Genomic DNA, 27,538 nt, shown 5'->3' with positions numbered 1-27,538 from the left:
CACAAACATTCTGAATATAACAAGTATATAAATAATTAAAATACAAAACAGTTTGAGAGCTGGGGGAAAACACGACATACAGATCAAACCAGCAGATAGTGTGTGCAATTGGAAAAAAATAGAAAAGGTCTTCATGGAAGAAGTGGCATATTTTGTCAGGCTTGAAAACCAGGTACAATATCAACATATATGCTCAAAGAAGTTTGGCTATCAGTGGTGGGAAAAAAAACCTAAAACTTTGAGGTACAGGCCTTTCATAGGAATTTCCTACATTTTGGATGAGTAACTGCTTTAGACCAATTTGTACAATTTGACCAGTTTATGAAATGTAAACTTTCTGGTCTGAGGTCTCCTTTATACTTGTAAAAATTAAAGACTCTAAACAGCCTTTAAAAATTATATCTATTAATGGTTGCCATATTAGAAATTAAAACAGAATTTTTAAAAATATTAAATAACAATAGTAAACCATTACATAGTAACACAAATATTATTTTTTAATAATTTTTTTGTGAAAAGAGAGGCATCATTTTACATTTTTGCTAATCTCTTCACCATCTGGCTTAATTAAAGAAAGCTGGATTCCTGTCTTTCTTCTGCATCTGGTCAGTTTCGTTACCACGTCATGCAGCCTCTGGAATACTCTGCTGTGTAAGAGAATAAGAATGAAAAAGACAAAAACTACAAAAATGGTTTGACTCGCAGATTCCATGAAAAGGTATTGAACACCCCCAAGAGTACCCAAGCCACATTTCGAGAACCAATACTCAAGAGAAAATGTTGCAGAGCAGAGAATAACCAGATTATATTTATTAGCTTGCTGATTTCTAAAAATCTCAGAGCATTGATTTATAATTTATGTCTTAATCCCTGTAATTTTTGGTCTCATTAGTTTTCCATTTTTTTTCATTCAACAAATATCTGAGTAAGAGTGAGTGCCTCCTCCCACTATATCAGGCTCTGGGAATACAAAGGAATAAGACAGTTCTTGACTCTGAGGAACTCTTGGTGCTGACTGGAAAGCAGTACAGTGATGGTACCATAATAGAGTACCATAGTAGAGCTGGTGCTGTGGGGACTTAGAGGAGAGAGAAATAAATGTGAAGGTGTCTGGCAGGCTTCACTCAGGAATTCACTTGAGTCAAGTTGTATAGCTAGCAAAAGAATGGGACACAGCTGGAAAAAGGGATATTCAACAGATTCACATATATTGCTTGTGATGAATCCGTGTATTTCACTATGGCTAAGAACAGGGAATAAAAGGGAGCAGCAAAAGATGTATTTGGGAAACTAGCCTGAGTGCAATTTGTGAAGGGCCTTCTATATTATGCCATTCTATAGATCTGGACATTATCTTGGGCACCAGTGCTTCTCGATTTTCTATGATAAAAATCACTTAAGGGGCTTAGTAAAAACAGAGAATTTTCTCTTTTTTTTAAGATTTTATTTATTTATTTGTCAGATAGTGCACGCAAGCTTGGTAAGTCTCAGGCCGAAGGAGAAGCAGGCTCCCTGCTGAGCAGGGTCCTGGGATCATGACCTGAGCCAAGGGCAGCCGCTTAACCAACAGAGTCACCCAGGCATCCAAAAACATAGTTTTCTTTCTCAGATTCTGATTCTTCTGGTCCAGACCAGTTCATTTATTCATCAGCTATCCAGCAAGTATTTATTGAGCTTCCTCAGTGTAACAATACTATGTATTGGGGATGCAGTATTGTATAAGACAAAATATTTGGGGATGATCTCAGGGAACTCCCTTAAAAGCTATGTTTTTAACAGGTGCTGTTAAGTGAAGCAGGGAATCCATCTTAAGAAAAGGTGGCAGGGTGTTGAAGAATTTGAATCACAGGAATATGTAGTCAGATTTAAATTTTAGAAAATTACTTGGCATATGAAAGGTGGATTGGAAAGGTGTGAGACCAGAAGAAAAGAGGAGAGGAGGAAGCTGGAAACCAGTTCTTAAGAGCATTATTCAGAATCTGAATGAAGACAATGGTAAAGAAGTTGGAGTAAAGTGGCAAAGTTTAGAAAATACTTCTGAAATAGAATCAGACTAGCAGGATTTGCTGTTTTGTTAGATTTTGAGCAGTGATAATAGAATAGACTATTTTCAAACTCTTACTGAAATTATTAACCTAGTAATAATCTGGTAAAATAGTTGTATTCCAGGGATTTTTGTCCAGAAAAAGAAAACTAAAAGACAGTTTGGAAAAAAAAAACTGAATTTATAATGTAGAAAGACTAGAAGATGTTTTGCTTTACCAGCGATGTTCTGAAAAGAAATCTCACAACATTTTACATTGATTCAGAAGGTGGAGGGAGGATTATTTTTGTTTTTGTTTTTAGATAGCTCAGGGGTGAGGGCAGAGACCTGGGAGGGGGAGAGGGAGGGAGAGAGAATCTCAAGCAGATCCAAACTGAGTGCAGAGACCAACGCAGGGCTTGATCTTACAACCCTGAGGTCATGACCTGGGCTGAAACCAAGAGTTGGACACTTAACAGACTAAGCTACCTTGCGCCCCCATTTTCTGAAGTATTTAGTGTTTGTTTCCATTATCCATAAATAAGATTGTAAGGTTACAATCCCAGCCTGTCATTTTATGGATGAAAAAAAATAGATACAGAGAGAGGAAGAGACTTGCTTCAAGTTACCTACCTAAATGGTACCATAACCATCAATATCTATTGTCTTCAGGTCAGATGCAGGCAGCCCTCGAGTATATAGATGATCCTGAATCCCATATTTTAGCTAATAAATTCTGTGCTCTCATACTTATTTTCCTAGGTAATAAAAAAATCAGAATTAATTTATTTTAGGAATGAGAGCTTGGCTAAATTTGCCTTTGTGTAGTAACTTACTTCAGTGCTAACTCAAAAAAATAATAATAATAATGGGTTGTGGGATTTTAGCCTAATTTCATGTATTTGTTTGCTATTGTTTCCATAACGAAGTACCACAGACTGAGTGCTGAAGCAACAGAAAAGTATTGTCTCATTGTTCTGGAGTCCAGAAATCTAAGATGAATGTGTTGCACGATTTGTTTCTTCTCAGGGCTATAAGAGAAGGATCTTCTACAGGCCCCTCTCCTCAGTTTTTAGATGGTTTTCTCCTCTGTGTCTTTACATCATCTTCCTTCTACACACGTCTGTGTCCAACTTTTCTCATACCAGAATACCTTCATTTTGGATTAGAGCCCACCCTAATGACCTCCTTTCAACTTGATTACCTCTGTAAAGACCCTGTCTCCAAATAAGGTAACATTCTGAAGTAGGGAGACTTTAACTTGTGAATAGGGAATGGGTGTGTGTGACATAGTTCAACCCATAATAATTCATTTTCTTTTAGCTTTAGTTAGAATATACAACACTTATAAAATACAGTAGCTCCTGAAAATTTTTTATCAGACACTGTTGAGAATCTAATGAAAGCAGTATACCTTTTCTCCCAGAAAACACATATATCAGTCATTTATTATTATTCCAGAAAATTTTTAGATAAGCAAATGTCATCATTGCAGTGTTTCACCTTACATTATTATTTTTTTTATTTGAGAAATAGTAATCATTTCACACATAACCTTAAGCAGCCTATTGTGCAAGTAAAACACAAGTAATTCATTGAGAAGTAGTTGTTACCTAAGAATTGCCTATCAAAGAGTTACTTTGTGAAATATAAGTCAGTTTCTTTATTCTGCTGGTGTTATGGCACTGTCATCTGTTTATTGAGGATGGGTTACAAAAAGGTTGCTCTGAAGCTACCTATATAACTTTCATCTGCTCTTTAAGCGTGATTATAATACATGTATTTGCATATAGCTGCAGTCATAGTTTATTTCTATCTAATTATTTGCAGGACATACCTTTTACTGAACTATTTTTTTTTTTTAAGATTGTATTTATTTATTTGACAGACAGAGATCACAAGTGGACAGAGAGGCAGACAGAGACAGAGAGAGGGGGAAGCAGGCTCCCCGCCGAGCAGAGAGCCCAGTGTGGGGCTCGATCCCAGGACCGTGGGATCATGACCTGAGCTGAAGGCAGAGGCTTTAACCCACTGAGCCACCCAGGCGCCCCTGAACTATTATTTTTAAAAATATATAATATGTTATCGGTTTATCCATAATGCTTATATTAGTGAAAATATTTCAGGATGTGTGTTTTCTTTGCAGTTCTTACACGGCCATCTCCTCCCCACTTGTGACAAACAGACTAACTCCAATTATTTAGGTCCTGCACAGTTCTTAGGTTCTCTTTGATAGATATTGAGGGCCTCAAGCAGTTGGAGCTAGGTGAGGATTTGTTACAAATTTGTTGCCAGGTTATAATGAAACACATGCTGGCACACATAAAATCATCTGGCTAGCCAGTATAAATAAGACAGTATCATAACTTGTTTTATAAGCTTATTGAAGTCCCAACATCCTCTTCCCGTGCTGCAACAGAACCTTGCATAAAAAGGTGCAGAGGTCAAGCCCTTGGTATTTGCTTTCTCCCTCTGCCTCTCCCCCACCCACTTCTCTCTCAGGTGAAAAAAAAAAAATTGCCTGACTTTGTAGGATTCTTTGGCCATTTGGTTAACTCCTTTGACTAAGAATCCTCCTAAGTAGCAGCTGAGGGTTCAAGGCTAAGTCATTCCTAAGGATAAAGGACTTTCTAGATTCATATATTCTTGCTCAAATGAGTATTAGTAAAACATTTTGGCTAATCCAGTATCTTAAACACAACTAATCTATGAAAATCCATTTCTAATACTCATTATGCTAGATAAAAGTTAGTTGAAGTATTTAAACCTTGGAGTGGGCTTTGGTCAAATGCTAACCAACCACTTAGGAGTATTCACATTTCCAGTTAGGACAACTTACTGCGCCTGGGGCATAGACCAAAATGTGCACATTTATATCATCTGTCTATCCTGAAATGTGTTCAACAAAATTATAGGTCTCGTGACCCCACCTATATTTTTATGATGTAATGTTATAATTTAGGAATTTCTGTACCTTCTTCCCTCTCCCTTTTCCACTGAAAGTGCTAGTTCTCGATGTCTGTCTACCTACCTTTCTTGTATTCTTTTTCTCTTTAAATAAATAAATAAACATTTTATCTTACATTTTTAAAAAGTATTATATGTTGACTGAAGAAAATATGGAAGATGGAAAGAAGCAAGTAGCAGAAAAAGATCAGCTACTATCCTACTGTTCAACAATGATTATAGTTTATGTTTTTTTCCATGTATCTACTTACGTTAAAAAGGGCGACATCAAGATCTTATTTTATAAACTAAAAACATATATGGATATTTCCTTGAGTTGTTGGCTAATTTAGCAATGCAGTTTTTAACAGCCACATAAGATTTCACAAAATTTTTGTATGGGCAGACCATAATTTACTTAACAGTCCCTTATTGCCAGACACTTAGAATATCTCCACTTCACTATTAAAGGCATTGCCAGACTTTGCACTTAATTCCTTTCTGTTTTCTTCAGACCTAGTTTTATGGTATCCATCATTGGCTGTTAAAATGCCTATCTCCTTTTCCTTACATTTAGGTCACAATTCCTATGTAAGTCTTTAATTAGATTTTTAAAAGTTGTTATTTTTAACTCTTCATTGATATAAACCTTAAATTTGGATGAAGCACATTAAAAATACTGTTTGGAATTTTTACCACCCTAATTAACTAGATTAACATACTTGTTTGTTTTAAAAAATAATTTTAGGAGTATATATCCTGGGAAAATATGGACAAAAGAAAATCAGAGAAATACAAGAAAGAGAAGCTGCAGAGTACATTGCTCAAGCAAGACGACAGTATCATTTTGAAAGTAACCAGAGGACTTGCAATATGACAGGTAAGGCAAAGAGAAATATTTATACATGTATGTAAAATTACTTGATGATTTATATTAATTTGCATACCTCCAGGACCAAAGAGGAAAAGGCAAAAGGATTTATATGATTTAACTGAAATATATCATTAAATGTTGATTTTTAAAATCAGTATAAATCAATATGCAATATACAATAAATGCTTGTTCATTCAGCTTATTTATTCATTCAGCAAATACTTGGGGTACCTAGCGCTGAGGAAATAAGGAGAATAATTTTTTTTAAATCCCTGACATTTAGAATTTATATGCTACTGAGAGTAACAAATGATAAACAACATATAAATAACTTAAGGCAGTGATGGCTGCTATAAGGAGAATAAAGATGTGTAAGGGAGTGGTTCTTTAAGAAATGGCAATCAGGAGAGTCAGGCCTCTTTGAGGAGGTGACATTAGAGAAAACCAAATGATTCAATGGAGGGAGCCATGCAGAATGCCTTCAATGGGAATGGGCTTGACACTCAAGAATGCAAAAGGGGTATGTAGCTAGAACAGAATGAGCAATGTAAGAGTAGTGGGAAGTAAGGCTGTAAGGATCATTAGGCCTAATAGCTGCAGTAAAAATTCCTAAGTGTGTTAAACTTACAGTAGGCAGCTACAAACCCATGAGTGCAGCACAGAAGAGTACACTACTCAACAGGAATTAATGGTAATGATTTAACCTCCAGAGTTGGAAATATACTGGGGGAATGCCATAACAAAATCAACTGCTCACATTTGAAGGGAATAGGCTTTATAACTGGTATAACCCCTTAAAGAATTAGTTCTCAAATCCATGTCAAACCTCTTTTTCTTTGTTATGGTTTAAAGCTTAATCTTTTCTCTAACATTTCTTTTAAGAACAGTTAATTTAGAAAGAATTTGTAAAGGTAGGTTCTCTTTATTTACTTTTTTTTTTTTTAAGATTTTATTTATTTATTTGACAGACAGAGATCACAATTAGGCAGAGAGGCAAGCAAAGAAAGAGAGGAGGAAGCGGGCTCTCCGCGGAGCCGAGAGCCCGATGTGGGGCTCAATTCCAGGACCCTGGGATCATGACCTGAGCCGAAGGCAGAGGCTTAACCCACTGAGCCACCCAGGCGCCCCTCTTTATTTACTTTTGAAAGCAGAATTTTTTTCTGAGTTTAAAGGACTTTAAATTTAGTACAATAATACTTCATTCTATAAAGTGAATAGTGATCATCAATACTGCATGTAATGACAACTCAGATAAAACGCATTAGGAGGGCACATGATGTAATGAACACTAGGTGTTAATATGCAGTTGATGAATCACTGAACTCTACCTCTGAAACTAATAATACACTATATATTAATTAATTGAATTTAAATAAAATAAAATTTTTCTAAAAGCAGTGAGTTCCTAGGTTTTCCTTATAATATCCCTGTATCTTTGGGAAAATCTATATCTCAATTCTCTCTTCTATAAAATGATCATCATACAACCCAGTTCATAAATGTTTTATAGAATGTGAAGAGATAATGCATGTAAAGTGCTTGGTGTGTAATACTCAGTAAATGATAAATAAATAAATACTCAGTAAATGATATCAGAAAATGATAACTTTTAAATGATATCAGATAACATTATCTGATATCATTATCAGATAATGATAATTTGGGGGGTGCCTGAGTGGCTCAGTCAGTTAAGCATCTGACTTTTGATCTTGGATGAGGTCTTGATCTCAGGGTCATGAGTTCAAGCTCTGCGTTGGGCTCCATACTAGATGTGGAGCCTACTTAAAAGAAAAAAAAAGTTACATAATTCTTTAAATTGATATTCAGCATTCAATGAATTGATGCTATCAAGGACATGTTAATGACTTTTTAGAAAATAAGTACAGTGCATTTCTGGTTATTACTCAGATTTTCAGAAAATAGAAATAGGTAGTCTAGAGTCTGCAAATCCATCTCAATTTGACATGGACTTTTGTTTGGGTTCCCTGGAAAACAGATGCTAAAATGGGATTAGATGTGCAAGAGATATATTGGGGGTGGGTGGGGAACACCTGCAAAGAACAAAGGGGAGGGAGCAGAAGAAGGCGAGGGAAGCTTTCAGACCATAGTGCAGGTCTCACGGGTGAATGGAAAGGGAGAAGGAAAGAAGATTAGATAAGAAGAGTTTCAGCCTATAGCACAGTTTCAAGAAAGTTTTGGCAGGCCAGTGGGGAGTCCTTAAGTCAAAGCTCTCTGGAATGGATCTCTGTTAGTATCACCACACCACTCTTATTGGCTGGGGGTGGTGCAGACATGGTAATGGATCCAAGGGGGTCCCAGCTGGGCTGCCAGCCAACCATGCTCCTAGCAGATTTGGTGGAATATTTCCATGACCATCACAACCTTCAGATGAATAAATGGCTGCAGATAGGTAATTAAAAATAAAATATTGTAGGAGCCAAATAGAAGTTCACTGGAACACTTTCCAAATTAGCTTTCCGGTATGCATTGATAATGGGGTTATAAATCATATGATTAAATTTCTATCCTTTTGAATAAGGTGCAATGGATATACTAGAAAAATTTAGTAGCTTTAGGTATATATGACTAGTTTTTTTACCCAAAAAGTTGGCCCTTTTGAAACTTGAAACTTGAAAGTTTCAACTTGAAAGATACCATCTAATAAAATGTTTCTGTATTCTGCCTATGGCTTTATCTTCTTCATGATTTTTACTGAATATTCAGGAGAGATACTTATTAAATTTATATATGACACAGTGCTAGGCTGAGATAAATGAATTGTTCTGCATTAAAAGTCAGTTGTACAGATACACAAAATTATCTGAGCTTGCTTGCAAGCAGGATATATGAGTAAGGTTTGGGAGTTCTAGTTGAGCACAAACTGGTTATAAAGACTTTAATATGATTTCTAGAAGTACTAATTTAATCTTAGACCACAAAAATAAAATCTGATTCAGATCACAGGTAGTTGCATCATGCTCTGGAATCGTCAGAGTGCAGGTCCACTTCTGCCTCTCATATGTTAAGAAGATACAAACTGGAGGGGTGCCTGAGTGGCACAGTTGGTTAAATGCCCAACACTTGGTTTCAGCTCAGGTCATAACCTCAGCCTCATGAGATCCAGCCCCAGGCAGGGCTCAATGCTAAGTGCAGACAGAGTCTTCCTGAGATTCTCTCTCTCCCTCTGCCCCTCCTGCTCATGCTTTCTCTTTCTCTCAAATAAATAAATCTTTTTAAAAAAGAAGAAGAAGGGGGCACCTGGGTGGCTCAGTGGGTTAAGCCGCTGCCTTCAGCTCAGGTCATGATCTCAGGGTCCTGGGATCGAGTCCCGCATCGGGCTCCTGCTTGGCAGGCAGCCTGCTTCTCTCTCTCTCTCTCTCTCTCTCTCTCTCTCTCTGCCTGCCTCTCTGCCTACTTGTAATCTCTCTGTGTCAAATAAATAAATAAAAAAAATCTTAAAAAAAAAAAAAAAAAAAAAGAAGAAGAAGAAGAAGATACAAACTAGAATGTGTCAGAAAAGGCCAAACAAGGATAATAATAAGGGCTGACACTGAGCATTCTCATGTGCAAATATTCTAAATGCTTTGTATGTCTCAGTTAAACCTTACAACAATTCTGTAAGATAGATCCAAAGTTCTCCTCAGTTTACAGAGAAAACAGAGGCACTGGGGGGTTAAATAACTTGCTCAGGGTCACACAGATTCAGTAGCTGGTGAGGGGTTGTCTTGTGATTTGTGGTTGGACTGGGGGTTATCATGGAGACCAGATGGCTAAAGGAAAACATGAATGCTGCATTCAACTAGGTACAGAAACATATTTGTTCCATGTTTTTTAAAAAATTGCCTGGAAGAAAAGAATTGACTTGTCTTCGGTTGAATAGGCTGAAGGGGAAAGTGAAAAGCTCTTATCTTTCAGAATTGTTGGAGAGACTCCTCTCAAATCATGTTGTTTTACTGCATAATCTTTGAATTAGTTCCTTACTAACTCCATTTTCTATATGTAGGTCTCTAAACTGTAATTTTTCTTGGTTGGCTAACATATCGCATTTGGGCTATCAAATACTTTTTTGGGTACCAAATACGCTGAAATAAGCTACCTTTACATTGGCTCTGAGCTGTGACTTTAGTAAATAATCTAAATGACTTAGGTGATTTAATCATACGGCTGGAGGAAATACACTGAAGCTCCTTGGTACAGCACTGAAATAGATGTCTAGAGTAGTCTAAAAGCTAAATGTTCTATAGAAAAAATAATACGGGTTTTATAATTAGTATGTCTTACCTAGTCAAGAAATAAAAATCACACACTGAAGTTTTTCCCTTTTAGAATGTGGTATTTGTGATCTCGATATTTTTTCATTTTTTTATCATTACTTATTTAGTGTTAGAAACTCATTTTAAATTATTATATGTGCATTTCTCCAACTTTTCTTATACCATGCAGGATCCATAAATAAAGTAACTTCTATAAATTACATGCAATCTTTTTTTCCATAGAGCACTATGTCTTAATGTTATTCTTGGGGAGTTACAGGCAATAACCTTTGGCAAAACCAAAGTACAACTCAGCAGTTCTTAATTCCCAGCCTGATGCACTTTTGTCTAGGTTTCAGTACATGCTTACTGCTTTGTAATATTTAATAAACTTTTCTAAAAATAGAAATAAAATATGAAACAAAGTATAAAGATAAGAATGTTGTTTTGATCATTTTATTATATCAGAAATAAATTCATTGTAAAAAAAAAATTGGGGGGCACCTGGGTGGCTCAGTGGGTTAAGCCTCTGCCTTCAGCTCAGGTCATGATCCCAGGGTCCTGGGATTGAGCCCCGCATCGGTCTCTCTGCTCAGCAGGGAGCTTGCTTCCCCTGCTCTCTCTGCCTGCCTCTCTGCCTACTTGTGATCTCTGTCAAATAAAATAAATTTTTTTAAAAAAATTAAAAAAAAAATAAAATAAATAAAATAAAATCTTAAAAAAAAATTTGGAGAGTACAGAAGAGAAAAAGAAATGATTATTATAACTCCCATCATCCAGAGACCACCACTTTTCACATCTCAGAATAATTCTTCCCATTCTTTCTTGTATGTTTACATTGCTATAGTCATAGTATAGATATAATTCTATCACTTAATGTAAGCAGATAAATGATTTATTAGCATAAACTCAGTTTTCTTATTCCTAATAATAACAACTTGAAACTCTACCCCTGACATTCCCTCCCAACCCTTGCTAGTTGTTAGTCCAGTCATATGGCCTAAAACAACATGTGTTTCTCAGTGAAGGCAGTCATATAACTTGCGACCTTTTTTATTTTCTGTTTGCATCACAGTGTTGTCCATGCTTCCGACACTGAGAGAGGCCTTGATGCAACAACTCAATTCTGAGAGCCTAACCACTCTGCTAAAAAACAGGTAAATGCAAGTTAACATCATTTTTTGTTTATACAGGTCACTTAAATTTATAGAATGAACTGAAATATTTTTCAAACATCTTTGTTTCCTTATTTTTCTAATGGATGCTTGTAACATACTCATTTGAAAAAGTACTTATTGACTCTGTCACTAAATTCATTTTATTTTGTCTAGTATTTTTGCTCTACCTTGGTGCACAAAGGAGGCCAACAATATATATATTTAGGTCAACAATATTTGTGTGTATTCTGGTTTTCATATAAATAGATCTTTTATCACTTTGGCCTTATTCAGAAATGTAATTATTGAGTGCTTATAGAATGTGTTTCTGAACCAGATGTTGTGAAGCTAAGTTATGTTAAACATTGTGCTTCTTAAAGAGTTTACAGTATAACGTAAACATTTTGAGAAAGGCATATGAATTTACATTTTATATTATTAACAAAATGAAGTGCAAATATAACATGAGTGTACAATAATAATAATTTACCTTACCATCACAGTTCTCTGAGCACAAAGCACTTTTTACACATAGGACTTTATATTTGGAGTACAGCATGTTTTGGGATTTTGTAATTTAGTGTGATGCTGTGTTCATTGAGGAGACTTCCAGAAGGAAATGGCAAGATGAAGGGAAATGAACAAGATGAAGGGAAAAGTTTTATTTTATTTTATTTTAATGAACAAGATGAAGGGAAATGTTTTCAGTAAGTAAATGTTAATCATTGTGACCTTACTGAAATATTCACTTCCCTTGTAATTACCTTCCAACAGCCAGGGAGAAGGAAATACTCTTTCTAGAGGGTCTCTCTATGCTGAGCCCAGGACTAAACACCTTATGTACATGCTTCCATTTCATTTTCACAGTATCCTTGTGAGGCAGATATTATCATCATCTGTATTTTGTAGAGAGAAATTTACTACTCAGGTTAAATAACAAGCTAGAAAATTTCTTTAAAAGCATTTTCTCTATTCAGAGAATTCTTCCCAAAATAACAATGGATTTGTTTGCTTGAGATTTTTGTAATCTGATTAAAGTATAATGCTAGTCATACAAATTTTATCATTTGTAGAGGATGATGCATATTCACCACTTGATAGTTATAAAGTTAGCTTATAAATTAGTTCTTATAATTATATACATAAGAAACTTGAAAACAGATTTCTCTTGGTCAAATGAATGCTTAATTACCACCTGTTGGTACATAAGTAGAAGATAAAGAAATATGTACATGGGGCACCTGAGTGGCTCAGTTGGTTGAGTATCCAACTCTTGATTTTTGGCTCAGGTCATGATCTGAAGGTGGTGAGAGGAAACCCTGCATGGGGCTCCATGCTCAGCAGGGAGTTAGCTTCTCCCCTTCTTCCTCTCTCTCTTTGCCCCTCCCCTCACTCAGTCTGTCTCAAATAAATAAATCTTAGAGGAAAAGGAAAAATATATGTAAGAAGTAGATGAAGAACAGAAATAGGTTTTAATTGCCTTAAGTTTTAGTCTTACTAGGAAACTAAGACAAATGAAATAAGTGAATAGTATTTATAAAAGCGACATAATAACAGACATAATAAAAATATAGTAGCATTCTTCCCTCTTGGTGACTGTTTCCTGCAAGGCCCTGTGTTGCCTATATTTTGGAGTATTTGAGATAATTAAGATCTCTTTCCCTTTAAGACTTTGTCACCCAAAGAATGGAGTATATGACAAATTATGATAATTCAAGATATATTGTGTTTAGTCTATGATAAAAAGTGAAAGCAAAATGTGGGCACAAAATGTAGGAAGCTAAAGAAGAAAGGGATTTATTTTGATGGATAACCCTGGACAGCTTTCAAAAAGAGGTGTCGTTCCTCTTTTCTTAGTACACAAAATTTCTTAAATTCCTGAGTTTATTATTCCTTATTTACTGTTTCCTTTTTTGAGTCTCTCAATGCTATTTTTTTCTTGCCTTTCTTTTGACATAAAATTACTGTTTGTAGTTTGGGATAAAAATATCCATTTGAAAAATATTTGCATAAAGAGGGGCTTGAGCTCTTACAAACGTGTTTAAATAAGGAAATGATTTTCCTTATTTCATGATGTAAGGACCTTGCAGGATGTACACCATACGTCTTGAACCTGTGTCATCTAGGAATGGGATAACTGAACTCTAGAGTCAGTTCAATGGCAAAGAAAGATAAGAAGCTAGTTATATGCCACAGTTGTAATGGTAACTCAACTTTTCACTAAAATGTAAATTTATGTCTAAATATAATAATAAAGAATATGGGTTTGTAGTTTGTATATCTTTGTGGCTTTTTATTTCATTTTCCTTCTAATTTATTTTTATTGTATTTTACAAAAGTACTAGTCTGTGACAGATTGGAAATAAAAAAGAAAAAGAAAATTGGTCCTTCCATGTAGATGGTTTGAAAAGCACTGAACTCCATCTACGAGGTATATCCACACAGTGGAGCACTACGCCATGGTTAAAAAAAAAATGGCTATTATCTGTGTATTCCTATGGAATGATCTCCAGGATATATTGTTATATATATACTTTAAAGCTAAAGAAAATGCGTATAGTATGCTACCATTTATCTAAGAGGGCAAATTGCATATATAAGGCAAAACAATAAGTTAAAGTAAAAATTTTTAATAGTCACCTATGAAGAAGGGAGAGAATAAAAGGGAATACGAACAGACTTACTTGAATATACTGTGCTGTGTAAATTTGACTTTGGAACCATGTAAATGTTTTACATATTTATAAAACTATATTTAGTGTTTACAAAACAATGTCTAGAAAGAGATGGTAAAATAAACCAACCTAAATGTGTAGTTGCTGTTAAAACCACAAAGATAGAAACTATACCAGGTACAAAATCCTTAAAACTCTTCAATATTGCTATTGCTGTTCTGAGACTGTTGTTCATAGAGGGAAGGATGAAGCAAATTAGTAGTTACATTAGTTTCATTGACTGCTAGTGTAGGCAAAAAGAAATAGATGTAAGATCAAGGAGATGAAGTTAAAAACCCCTGTAGTTTTAACACAGTTACTAGCTTAGTCTACCAAAAGGGCTTAGTAGCAATTAATATCCTTAATCAGAGATCGTAGTTACAGACTATCATTTTCTGCTACAAAGAAGCAGGACTCTTTTTTTTTTTTTTTTTAAGATTTTATTTAGTTGTTTGTCGGAGAGAGAGCAGGAGCACAAGCAGGGGGAGTGGCCAGCAGAAGGAGAAGCAGGCTACCTGCTGCAGGACTCCATCCCAACCCTGGGATCTTGACCTGAACCAAAGGCAGACACTTAACTGATGAGCTACCCAGGAGTCCTGGAAGCAGGACTCTTGGAGAAAGGGTGATTTCAGGTCTGTAGCAAAAATTGAGTGCTGGGTGGCTCGGTTGGTTGAGTGTCCATCTCTTGATTTTTGGCTCAGGTCATGTTCTCAGGGTCCCGAGATCTAGCTCCACAAAGGACTCCATGCTCAATAGGGTATCTGGTTGAGATTTCTTTTTCTCCCTGTCCCCCTGTCCCTTCCCTCTTCCCACTTATGCACTCTCTCTCTCTAAAATAAATAAATCTTTAAAAAAAAAAAAAAGGTGAACCTAGAACAGCTTGTCAGTAAGCAAGGAAGCTATCAAAAACTAGTAGGGTAATGTCAGAAGGATTCAGGAACCAATCTGAAATAGCACCCACAATATTGGGTCAAAGACAGGCAATTTGAACACCAATAAGAATAATAAATACAGTGAGTCAAACATTAAATATATACTTATATATATTTAAATTCTTATGTTTATAATGATATTTTAAAACAAAAAATACTTTATTATTTACCTTTGAAGGATTACATGCTTCATTATTTGTGAAATGGTAAATGAGGGAAAGAAATAAACAATTTTCTTGATTTTCCTATATGATTTTATGGTATATATAAATATGCTCAGAAGGAGGATAAAAAGCAGAAGGATATATACCAGTACACTAGTGAAAATGGTGGTGGGTTTTGTTTTTTGTTTTTGTTTTTTTTAATTTTTATTTATTTATTTGAGAGAGAGAGAGATGCAGAGAGAGCAAGCATAAGCAGAGGGAAGAGGCAGAAGTAGAGGAGAAGCAGACTCCTCTGAGCAGGGAGTCCAATGCTGGGCTCAATCCCAGGACCCTGAGATCACAGCCTGGGCTGAAGGAAGACACTTTGAGATACTCAGATACCCTGTGAAAATGGTTGTTATCATTGGTTACTGAAATTACACTTGATTATTTTTTTACTATACTTACTATATTTTGTGGGCTTTGTTTCCTATAGTTCCTATAGTTATCCTGTAATAAAATAAAATTAATTATAAAGATAATAAAGTTCTAAGTTTTCTATTAGATTACCTGATTACTATTCTTTATATTTTCTTCATTAGGCCTTCAAACAAGTTGGAAATATGGGAGGATCTAAAGATAATAAGTAAGTCTTCCTACTTTGTGTGACAGCACATCTTTAAAATACCTATAAAGAGAAGTTTTTATACTCACTCTTTTATGTGGATGACCCTTTTCTACCTCATAAAGTTGTCCACATTAAATAATTCTCATAAAGCAAGTTGATCAATATCTGGTCCTAGAAAGTATTCAGGAAATATTAGTGGTGGTGGTAGTATTACTGTTGTTATTATTATGATATGTAAACCTGTCCTAGACCACATATGCCTACATTAGGTACTGATACCTATAATATTATGTCTTTTTTTCTTTTTGAGAGAGAGAGGGAGAGAAAGAGTACATGAGGAGACCGGCAGAGTATATAGTGTATACAGAGTATACACACAGGTCTCAGTACTTTATACTACTAAGCATTCCTACATTTTCCCATCCATTCATATGATCCTTATCAACTAAATTATGCTTTAGCTTTGCCTATTTAAAAATAAATTAAACCTTTATAGTACTCTATTTCAGCCACCCCTTATATAATACCAAAGACTTCTACATTCTTCCCTCCCACTCATTCTTTGACACTCTAAAGCCTGACTCCTACTTCTGTGTCTCCACCCAAACATATCTCACAAACACCAATAGTAACTTCTGTATTACTAAATCTGCTTCCTATCTATTCCTCATCTATTTCCTCCTTCCAGACCTCTTGGCAGCATTTAACACCTTTGCTTTCTCCTCTGTTTTGAACACTTTGTCCCAGGCTGCTATGAAGCTAGTCTCTGGGTGTCCCCCATCTGTACCTTTCTCCAGCCCTTAGATGGTCTCAGCCTCCTTTACCTGCTGTTGCAAACTGGAGTTCTTCCGTGCTCAGCCCTCTACTCTTAGCTCTCAGCTAGCTCCCTGAACAGCTCAGAGTTCTGAGGCTGCAAATCTCAGTGTTTCCCAGGTTTTTTTGTGCTCTCCTTTCTAACTAATAATATATAACTCTTTACTCAATATATTGATTATTGCTTTTATTAGTTATTTTTTCAATTAAGATATCATACCTAATTTACATTAAACAAGTTGTAAGAAGATAGACAATGACTATTTTGAATTGATATATTTTTGTACTTGAAACAATTGCAAATGTATTTCTTAAAGTCATCTTGTAAAAAAGAATAATCATAGGGACAGTTTGTGATTTTACTTATTTGTTTGTTTTAATAATAGTACCAAATGGTTATCTTTCTCTGTGAAGGTTTCACAAGAAGTATCGTAGCAGTATACAGTACTTGTATGCTGGTGGTTCTTTTGCGAGTCCAGTTAAACATAATTGGTGGATATATTTACCTGGATAATGCAGCAGTTGGCAAAAATGGCACTGTAAGTTTCAGAAACTTAACATATATATAATCCCTTTTGTATTAAGATTTAACTGGATTTAACTGAATATTACTTACCCTGATAACTTCTATAAAATAAGTATCTTTATATTTCATGTGATTATAAACTTCTAGCATGATTTTTCATATTTTGAAACTAGACTTTTTGTTAGGTTAAAGAATATTATTTTTTCTATCATTTCAGGTCCTGAAAAGTCTCAGCTCAAGTTATGCTTTATAGTAAACGTATATAGTATATATTTATAGTAACTAAAGATTATTTACTATAATATTAGATAATTTAACCTTGTTTCTATTTTGTACAGACAGTTCTTGCTCCCCCAGATGTCCAACAGCAATATTTGTCAAGTATTCAACACCTCCTTGGAGATGGTGAGATTATTTGTGACTTGGAAACTAATTTTAATTTGTTCATATTTATTATTGAGGAACTTAAAGTGAACAAGGCTTTTATGTTTGTTTTTCCTTTAATAATAGGCCTGACAGAATTGATCACAGTCATTAAACAAGCTGTGCAGAAGATTTTAGGAAGGTAAGGCATTTTGCTTTGGCTTCTCTGACTTCCTGATTCTGGTGAATAAAAGAAAAATTAGAATTGTTCTAGTGAAGCTGGTGATTTGACAAATGGTAGTTTGTAAAATTCTTTGTAACCTTATATAGACACAGCCCTGAGATACTGCATTGTGAATCCATTTTCTGCATTAGTGCCAACCTTTTGATACTAAGGCAGCAGGTTTAATGTTTAATTGTTTATTGATTGACTTCCAAACAAACCAGAAATATTTGGATCATAACATAAAATACCTACTTTAAAATCTGCCTCTGAGCCTTTTATCTTCCATTTATACTGGTACTTTCTATAATTACAGTGGAAATTTTCTTGTGAAATCTACAGCAAGACTTGATGTGGCTCTGTAATAAAGACACTTAACTGATGACTGATTTCTTAATCTACTCTAGTGATTTCAGTCCGCAGTTTCAGGTTTGACTGGATCTCAGAGAGCAATCTGTTAAAAAAAGAGTGTGTATAGGATGTGTTGTATAGTTTCAATTTATCCCAATTCCCTTTTCTCTGTTTCTAGCGTTTCTCTTAAACATTCTTTGTCTCTTTTGGACTTGGAACAAAAACTAAAAGAAATCAGAAATCTAGTTGAACAGCATAAATCTTCTTCTTGGATTAATAAAGATGGATCCAAATCTTTATTATGCCATTATATGATGCCAGATGAAGAAACTCCATTAGCAGTTCAGGTGATTAATTCATAACCATTTAACCAAACCAGTTATTCTATATTTTAAAAAATTTTTTACTATCTCTTGAAATTAGGTTTCTGAGGTTCTTGAAAGACTCGTGATTAAAAGGCCTGTATTCCGGGGCACCTGGGTGGCTCAGTTGTTAAGCATCTGCCTTCTGCTCAGGTCATGATCTCAGGGTCCTGGGATCGAGCCCCGCAGTGAGCCCCGCATCGGGCTCCCTGCTCAGCTAGAAGCCTGCTTCTCCCTCTCCCACTTCACCTGCTTGTGTTCCCTCTCTTACTGTCTCTCTCTCTCTCTGTCAAATAAATAAATAAAAATTTTTTTTTTTTTTTTGCTGGTGCCATTGTTTATTTTTTTTTTTAATTTTTTTATTTTTTATAAACATATATTTTTATCCCCAGGGGTACAGGTCTGTGAATCGCCAGGTTTACACACTTCACAGAATAAATAAAATTTTTAAAGAAAAATTAAATAAGGGACGCCTGGGTGGCTCAGTGGGTTAAGCCGCTGCCTTCGGCTCGGGTCATGATTCCAGGGTCCTGGGATCGAGTCCCACATCGGGCTCTCTGCTCAGCAGGGGGCCTGCTTCCCTTCCTCTCTCTCTGCCTGCCTCTCTGCCTACTTGTGATTTCTCTCTGTCAAATAAATAAATAAGATCTTTAAAAAAAAAAAAATTAAATAAAAGGCCTGTATTCCAATAACTTAAATAAAACCTCATTAATTTACAAAACAAACAGCAATTATGACTGATTTCTAATTAGAAACATAATTTTAGATTTCAGCAAATTTTTATTGAGTATTAGTTATGCGAAAGACACTGTGATATATGAGTCATATAAAAAATGAATAAAACCTTTTCACTATATTTGGAGGAACTCATGAGGAAAGTTCAGTTTATGTGGCTAAACTATATTATATGAGACCAAATAGCAGAAGATAGAGCTGATATCTGGGACAAGATTATGATCAAGATCTTCAATTTATAGACCAATGAACTTCAATTTATAGACCAATACCACAATTACACAATCTGCTTTTTAAATAAATCATTGTACTTCAATTTATAGACCAATACCACAGTTACACAATCTGCTTTTTAAATAAATCAATGAAGGCAATATCAAAATGGACTAAAGGAAATGTTAGTCATCCACTTGAGAAACAAATAAGGCCTGATCTAACAGTTATCAACTATGGTGTTGCTCCATACAGGTGTGTCCTGAGCAGTTGTGATTTATTCATTGATTAAGAATAAGAAAAATGTTGGAGCACCTGTCTGGCTCAGTCAGTGGAACATGCAGCTCTTGATCTCAGGTCATGAGTTTGAGCCCCATCTTGGGTGTAGAGATAAATAAATAAAGTTACAATTAAAAAAAAGAAGAAAAATGTCAAAGATTGCAAGTTATATATCTCATTTTAAAATATTGGGGTTTTTTCCTATGTAAGCAGGTTATACCATTCTTTACAGTTAAGAATATCTCACTTGACAACTGGAGAAACCTTAAACCCAAGAGGCTTCTAAGCTATACCTTGTCCTAGAGGCCCCATTAGAACAAAGACTACCATGGTTTTCAATGCCAGCTGTTTTTCCATCCCCAAAGATAGTCCTGTTTGGGTGTCCAGAGACCTTGCCTTCATGACTAGGCCAAAGAAAGGGTTGCAGCGATTTAGGGGAACCCCATGACCTATAGGATGGAGGTTAAACTGAATAAGCAAATAGATGAAACAGAATTAATGAAAGAAAAAGGAGAAAACTTATAAATTCTTCTCAAGAAGATGCAATATTAAAAAAAAAAAAAAACTCTGGAATGATAAAACGGTTTCCAAATTTTAAAATTCAACAGTGGAACTAAAAAAGAAAATGATTCAAAGAACAGGTGAAGAAAGGAATGACAGACCCAATCTTACCTGTACTGAATTAAACCCTGAAACTTTATACTGAAAGGACACACACAGCCCCAGACGAGACTAGACATGATGAAAAAAGACATGGAGATTTTAAAGTATCTTACCAATTAAAGAAAAAGAAAAAATCCCAGGCCTCTGGAACCTCAAAGGACTCTTTTTTTCTTTGTAAATGTATTCTAGAAATGTGCTTGAGAGAGGCCAAATAAACAAGGATCTTACAAAGTATAATTTTACTTTGACTCATTTTTTTAGTATAGTTGACACACAATGTTACGTTAGTTTCATAGGTACAAATAGTGATCCCAGCCCCACATCGGATTCTCTGCTCAGCAGGGAGCCTGCTTCCTCCTCTCTCTCTCTCTGCCTGTCTCTCTGCATACTTGTGATCTCTGTCAAATAAATAAAAATCTTTAAAAAAAAAAATAGTGATCCCATAAACCTATACATTATGCTGTACTACAAGTATAATTTCTATCTGTCCCCATACATCTCTGTTATAATATTATTGATTATATTCCTGATGGTGTGCTTTTTATTCTCAAGACTTACTTATTCCATGACTAGAAGCTTTTATCTCCTACTCCCTTCACCCGTTTTGCCCAGCCCCTCACAACCCTCCCCTCTGCAACCATCAGTTTGTTCTTTATATTTGTAGGTCATATTCTGCTGCTTGTTTCATTCATTTCTTTGTGTTCCACATATGAGTGATACCATATTGTATTTTTTTTTCTTACTTCACTTAGCACAATACCCTCTATGTCCATCTATGTTGTCTTAAACGGTATCTTCTCATCCTTTTTTATGGCTGTGTAATATTCCCACACACGTATATGTGTGTGTGTGTGTGTGTGTGTATTGTATGAGCCAGTAAATCTACTATTGAGTATTTACTCAAAGAAAACAAAAACACTAATTTTATATATGCACTCCTATGTTTATTGCAACATTATTTGCAATAACTAAGATTCTGACTCGTGCTTTAAATAGTATCACCTATACATAAGAACTTTTACAGTTTTCTTGAGTTTAAAAAACTCATTTCTTGATTTTTAATAAAACATAGACTTGTAGATTTCCTGAACTCTTGGGGTTTTTAATATGATTAGTTTCGTCATAACTTTGTGCTAATATTTGAAACCCTAAAGTATAGCATTTTAATTTCACAGGCCTGCGGGCTCTCTCCTAGAGATGTTACCACTATTAAACTACTCAATGAAACTAGAGACATGTTGGAAAGGTACGTATACTGCATGTAACAGAAAATGTGTTTCTATTTAGAATGTACTTATGACTGTTTTTAGCTTTTCTTAAACGACATATGCAATGTAGTATCTTGTTAAAATTACATTTTGAATCTATTCCCTGTCTTCAGGTAGCATTTCCTATCTAATGTTTCTTTTATTAAGGTGATGAGAGAAACAGATTTTTATCAAGATGTCCATGCCTTCCTCAAGCTACTTCCTTAGCCTAGAGATTCTGAAATACTAGTTGAGGGACTAGAAGATAGTAAGCATTTATATTTTGAGAAAAGCTCTCAGGGGTGATTCTGATATACTCAGTGTATTAGTAAATGTTTAACAACTAGCTCTTTAAAACAAACAAACCAACCAGAAACTGAAATTGTAGCGGCAGCAGTTCTGACTACCAACTTGAAATCACTTGATACTGACGTGAGGAGTTGGGGAGAAGTGCACTTTCAAGCCAGAGACAGCCAGCTCCAGGTAGTCCTCATATATACCACATGCACACATATGCAATGTGTGTACACTCCCCTCCTACACACACACACACACACACACACACACTCAAGTTTTGAGAATACTCCCCCTAATCCTCTAATCCTCTCAGGATAGACTATAATGTCCCTAAAACTTTGAGAGATAAAAATTTCACATCTTCCCCAAATTGACTATTACTGTTTTAAGTCACCCAGAAGACAACCAGAGTGTTAAAAATGGAGAAAGCATCAGACTATGCAGTGGAAGACTGGAAGACCTAGATTCAGTTTTGGCTTTCCTGTTCATCAGCTGTTCAGCATTGGCTGAGCCACTTAAACTCTTTGAGGTGATTTTATCATTGTAGAATCTGAGTAGTAGTACCAGTCTTAAGTGGTTAATATATCAAAGTTTCTTTTATCCTCAAGATAATTTAGAACCATTTTCTCTAGTTTTATTTTCAGAGGAATTATAGTCTCTACTTATATTTTCTTGATCATGACAAAAATCAGCAAATTTGAAGTTTAACTCAGCTACTGAATCTACTGTATGATTCATCAAGTTCTAGTCTCTTGATTTTCTACAATAGCCATTTCCACATATTTTCTTATTCCAGTTTCCACCAAATCACTCGACAGAATTCTTATAGAAAAGGTCATCATTGATCTCTTGCCAAATCCAGCCAAAAATGTTTGTCTGACTTGGCCATTCTCTGATAATTAACGCTGTTGGTCAAGCCTTTCTTAAAATTCTTTTCTCAAGTGGCTTCCATGACCATAATCTCCTAATTTCTCTCCACGTTCTCAGATTATTTCTTCTTAGTTTCCTCTTTATCTGTCTTTCTTACAAACATTAGTTTTCTAAGGTATTTGTTCTTATTTCATCCTCAGCTGTCCCAAGTAATTTCATATTCCCCCATTGCTTTAACAACTATCTGTATGCTAATAATTCCCAAATGTATAGCCCCTTGCCCAACACTCCCATGCACTTGAGATTTCTAGATGTCAAAAATCAAATTAATCTGTTCACCTAGGTATTTCTAACTTTATAACACATATATATTATTCTTTATATCAAAGAGGTTTTAGGGCTCATGAGTAGCTCAGTAAGTTAAGCATCCAGCTCTTGATCTTGGCTCTTTAGCTGTCCTTTTTGGATAGATGATCTCAGGGTTGTAAATTCAGTCCCCAGACTGGGCTCCAAGCTGGGCATGGAACATACTTTAAAAAAAAAAAAAAAAAGAGGTTTTGTGAGATACTTACATAATGTAACAAAAGAGCTTGAACTTTAAGATCAAAAAAGCCTGGGTTCAAATTCTAGCTCTCCCATTTACTAATTACATACCTTTGGACAAATTTCCTCATCTCTTAAGTATCCATTTTCTCATCTGTACATGATAATAAAATTTTCTGTCTCACTGGGATGTCATGACACAGTATGTAAAGCAAACCAATATCTGTGACTATAAGATGATTCCTCTTCAAGAATTTCCTAAAGAGGGGTGCCTGGGTGGCTTAGTCAGTTAAGCATCTACCTTCAGCTCTGGTCCTGCTCTCAGGGTCCTGGGATCAAGCCTCTTGACATTAGACTCTCTGCTGAGTGGGGAGTCTGCTTATCCTTCTCCCTCTGCCTACCCTTCCCCCTGCTCATGTTCTCTCTTTTCCTGTCAAATAAATAAATAAAATCTTTTTTAAAAAAATGTTCCCTGGAGAGAAGTAATACTGTTTTTCATATTTTTGAAAACTCATTGTACAAAATGCTGGATGATATTAAAAAAAACTCACAAAATCATTGTGTTGTGTTAAATAATAAGCTCACTTTTTATGCTTCATTGTTAAAGATTAGTTCCTTGATATAATCTTACAGTGTTTTAGGCTATAAAAAGTAGTTTGTAAGTAGAAATATTGGTGGCTGTCAACTATAACAACATAATTACAGAATTTATTTCCTTTTCCATTGAGAATCTAAAAAGCAATTTATCCTTCTTATTTTGTATAGTCCAGATTTTAGTACAGTTTTGAATACATGTTTAAACCGAGGTTTTAGCAGACTGCTAGACAATATGGCTGAATTCTTTCGACCTACTGAACAGGACCTTCAACATAGCAACTCCATGAGTAGGTAAGATGACAAAAAAATGTTATGTGTCTAATGAATACTCTAATAAAAGAGTGCTTTGGATGTGGTTTTTTTGTTCCAAATTTGATTGATCATTTGTCAACAAATTAAACTCCCTTAAACCAATGACTCTGTAGAAGCCCCTTCTGGATTCAATATTAAAAATTTCACTTCTTCCCCAAATTTTGCCACTATATGGAAATAAATAGTGAAACTACCTTTCTGTAAGCCAAGTTCCAGTTCCAGTTCCAGTTTGTGGGTTTGGGTTTTTTTTTAACTCTTTATAATATAAAACTGAAAATGTATTTAATTACTATAAACCATAATTGGCCCACATAATTCAATAGTTTGGACATTAAAATAACCAAGCAGTCTTGTTATAAATTCCCATTTGATGAATTATTTCTTACTTATACAACTACATAATATATTCATTTTTAGCTCTTATTGTAGGATTGGGAGTATTTAGTTAGTGCAATTGTTAGTAATTTTAATCACAATTATTTCTAAGTCATATAGTCATATTGCTAAAATGTATCATATGATTTTATTACATTCTTATTTTGGCATGAATATTTTGGGTGTCCTAGCAGAATTTATACTCTTTAATAACCTATTTTGTAGATTTTTATGTTAGACTCAGAAAACAATAAGTACTAAACCAATGTTAACTGACTATAAACTAGTCATTAAAATGAAAAGAAACAGTAAGTGATATGCAGTATGTATGTGTAATGTCCAATTTAATTCGTAAATATATAGGGTAAGAAATTATTTACTCAGTTCTCTGGAACCCTTCTTTATTATATAGAAAAGAATAATTCGCAATTAACATTGAGGATTTGGAATACTTAGAGCAATAACATTTATTTTCTTTAACAATTTAAATATCACCCTAAATTGTTTTTAGATTTAAGTTATACAAAAATAAATTTCAGCCCCTGTATACTCCCTAAATCAGGTTGTTCCAATTAATAAAACTTCACTGTAATGTCTGCCTAGCAAGGTGTTAGTTATTTCCTGAGTAGGGATAAAGAATTATAATCGTTTTAATACAAATACTTGACCTTATACCCTAAAGAATTACAAAAACTTTGTTATAACCACATCAGCCAGTAGTTTAAACTCCTACAGTTTTCCATATTTTACTTTTCCATACAACCTACATTTTTCACCTCAAATCATGTTTCCTCAGTTATATTTTAACGCTTCTCTCAAAGTCAGAGATTATCTAATGCCCTTGCATATTTCCTTACACACACTAGGTATTCAGTAGATATCTGTCTTAAGTTTTTTCTCTTCTGTATCAGTAATCAACTTAATACTCCATAATTCAATACTAGAAATATTTCCATTATGCCTTATGTTATTCCTTTTATTTAAAATGTAGTAAAAGTTCTAGCCATCACTGTAAGTCAAGAAAATAGATTTTCAGTTATTGTCAAAGAGACAAAATAGTCTAGAACCTTTAAGAAAATCAACTGAAAAGTGATGCTAACTAATACAAGATCAAATTGTGTGTGTGTGTGTGTCTGTGTATTAATATGTATATATTCCCATAATACTATATACATTTAACATATGCACGTAATATATAATATTCAAAAAATTATTGAAAAAGTAAGCAACAAATATACTTTCCTTATAAAACATATAAGGTGAAATTATTAGAATAATATGTTATTCATAATAGATAAACCAATAGAATAGTATGTAAAATCCAGAAACAGGTTCTAAAATATACAGGAAATTAGTATATGATGAGGTGAGGAAGAGATGTATTATTTAGTAAACAGTAAGACAGTTAGTCATTTTACAATGACTAATGTAAAATAATAATAAATTTAGACCCTTTTGTACCATACACATAGCCAAAAAAGCCAGGAGGTTTAAACAATAAAAAAAATAAACGGGTGAATAGGAAAAGGGGAATTGTGAGATCAAGTTGGAGAATTGAGCACATATAGATTATGGTTGTCATCTTGAGAGTCCTGGGGGAACCACAAGGGAAGTGGCAGGAGAGTTACATGATGAAATTTACATTGTAGGATCACTTGGATTGCTCTGTGGAGAAGGAAGTAGGAAAGGAGAATCGGGGTGGGATATAGCAGTGGATGAATGAAGACTTCTATTAACAACTTCTATTAATTGATTCAGCAAGTACATATTGAGCACATACTGTACATCAGGCCCTTTACTAAGTACTGGGATAATATAGTGAGTAAAATAGACATGTATGATAGTGGTGTCTTCAGTTTCTATTGAAGAAAAATTAATGTACAAAGAGAGACATCAAGCAGGTAAAGATATGACAGATTTTGGAAAATGCTATCATAAAGGACAATAATGTGTAATTTTCTCAGGAACACATAAATCTCTACACTGCTTTTTCTTTTTATACATTGCCTCAAATCTCAGCATAGCATACTGGTTAGACAACATAGCTTCAGCATTTTCATGATGTTTAAAAGGAAATTTTAATAAATAAAATATTTTAAAAAAAAAAAAAGGAAATTTTAACGTAGCCTCAGGTATAAATATATGAAATGTTTCATTTAATGTAATAAAGCTACATCTGTAACCCACATGCAAAAATTATTTCATCATTGTTTACAAATGTTTCATCATTTAACAGTCACTGTGTCATCCGTAATCACACATTCATTTATTCACCAAAAAAATGATTGTTAAGCACTTACAAGTTAGAAGGTCACTGCTATAGTCCAGACAAGAGAAACTGCTTAGCCTGGATTAGGTTTGGCCATAGGGAGAGGTAGACCCACTTAGGTAATATTTAGGATTGTGGAGGGATTTGATATAGTCAGGATAGAGAAGTGCCTAAGTCTCCTCTTACATAGCCAGATAGATAATGGTGTAGTTCACTGGAGTAGGGAGGAGAAACATTCAACATTGCTGGTAATTGAGAGAAACACAGACTAAAACTGTAAGATACTGTTTTGATCTATCAGACATATCAAGACTTCTTTATCAAGATTTTTTTTAAAACTCATGGTTGATGTAGAAAGAGGCATAATGGAGCAGGTTTTCTCACACACTGCTGCAGCAGTGGGCATCTTTCAATATACATTATAAACCTTAAAAATATTCATACACTTGAGGCGTCTGGGTGGCTCAGTCAGTTAAATGTCCAACTCTTGATTTGGGCTCAGGTAGTGATCTCAGGATCCTGAGACCAAGCCCCACCTCATGCTTTGCCCTCAGTGGGAGGCTGCTTGAACTCTCTCTTTCTCCTTCTGTCTCTCCCCCAATTTCTGCTCTCTCTCAAACAAATAAATAATCATATCCTTTGACCCAGTAATTCTGTGTTAATACAAGAAACTATTTAAGGAAAATGAGGCAAAAACTTAAACACCCAACTCCAAGGAGCTAGATCTAAATTGTCACAGCTAGAGGATGAATTAGCTTTATAATCATTAAAAACTAGATAAAAGGGGTGCCTGGGTGGCTCAGTGGGTTAAGCCGCTGCCTTTGGCTCAG

The 27,538-nt window shown here is 34.8% G+C and overlaps 1 protein-coding gene across 4 annotated transcripts in view; it reads left to right on the top strand.

Moving 5' to 3' along the window:
- The window catches only part of PEX3 (peroxisomal biogenesis factor 3), a 43,283-nt gene that overhangs the window by 3,198 nt on the left and 12,547 nt on the right, over positions 1 to 27,538 (top strand). For 2 of the 4 annotated variants that reach the window (XM_032339334.1, XM_032339338.1), the window contains exons 2-10: positions 5,718 to 5,849; positions 11,172 to 11,253; positions 15,645 to 15,688; positions 16,898 to 17,022; positions 17,348 to 17,414; positions 17,520 to 17,574; positions 18,125 to 18,293; positions 21,374 to 21,444; positions 23,921 to 24,043. In XM_032339334.1, the coding sequence (XP_032195225.1) occupies positions 5,718 to 5,849; positions 11,172 to 11,253; positions 15,645 to 15,688; positions 16,898 to 17,022; positions 17,348 to 17,414; positions 17,520 to 17,574; positions 18,125 to 18,293; positions 21,374 to 21,444; positions 23,921 to 24,043 (868 nt within the window). Of the gene's footprint in view, positions 1 to 5,717; positions 5,850 to 11,171; positions 11,254 to 15,644; positions 15,689 to 16,897; positions 17,023 to 17,347; positions 17,415 to 17,519; positions 17,575 to 18,124; positions 18,294 to 21,373; positions 21,445 to 22,132; positions 22,272 to 22,538; positions 23,491 to 23,920; positions 24,044 to 27,538 lie in introns of those variants that run through there. The other 2 variants (XM_032339337.1, XM_032339335.1) reach the window with 2 other exon arrangements.

This window comes from Mustela erminea, chromosome 4 (assembly GCF_009829155.1).
Source record: "Mustela erminea isolate mMusErm1 chromosome 4, mMusErm1.Pri, whole genome shotgun sequence".
In the NCBI taxonomy this organism is placed as follows: domain Eukaryota; kingdom Metazoa; phylum Chordata; class Mammalia; order Carnivora; family Mustelidae; genus Mustela; species Mustela erminea.
The sequence above is the reverse complement of the archived record's forward strand: the minus strand, read 5'-3'. Positions and strand labels throughout refer to the sequence as shown.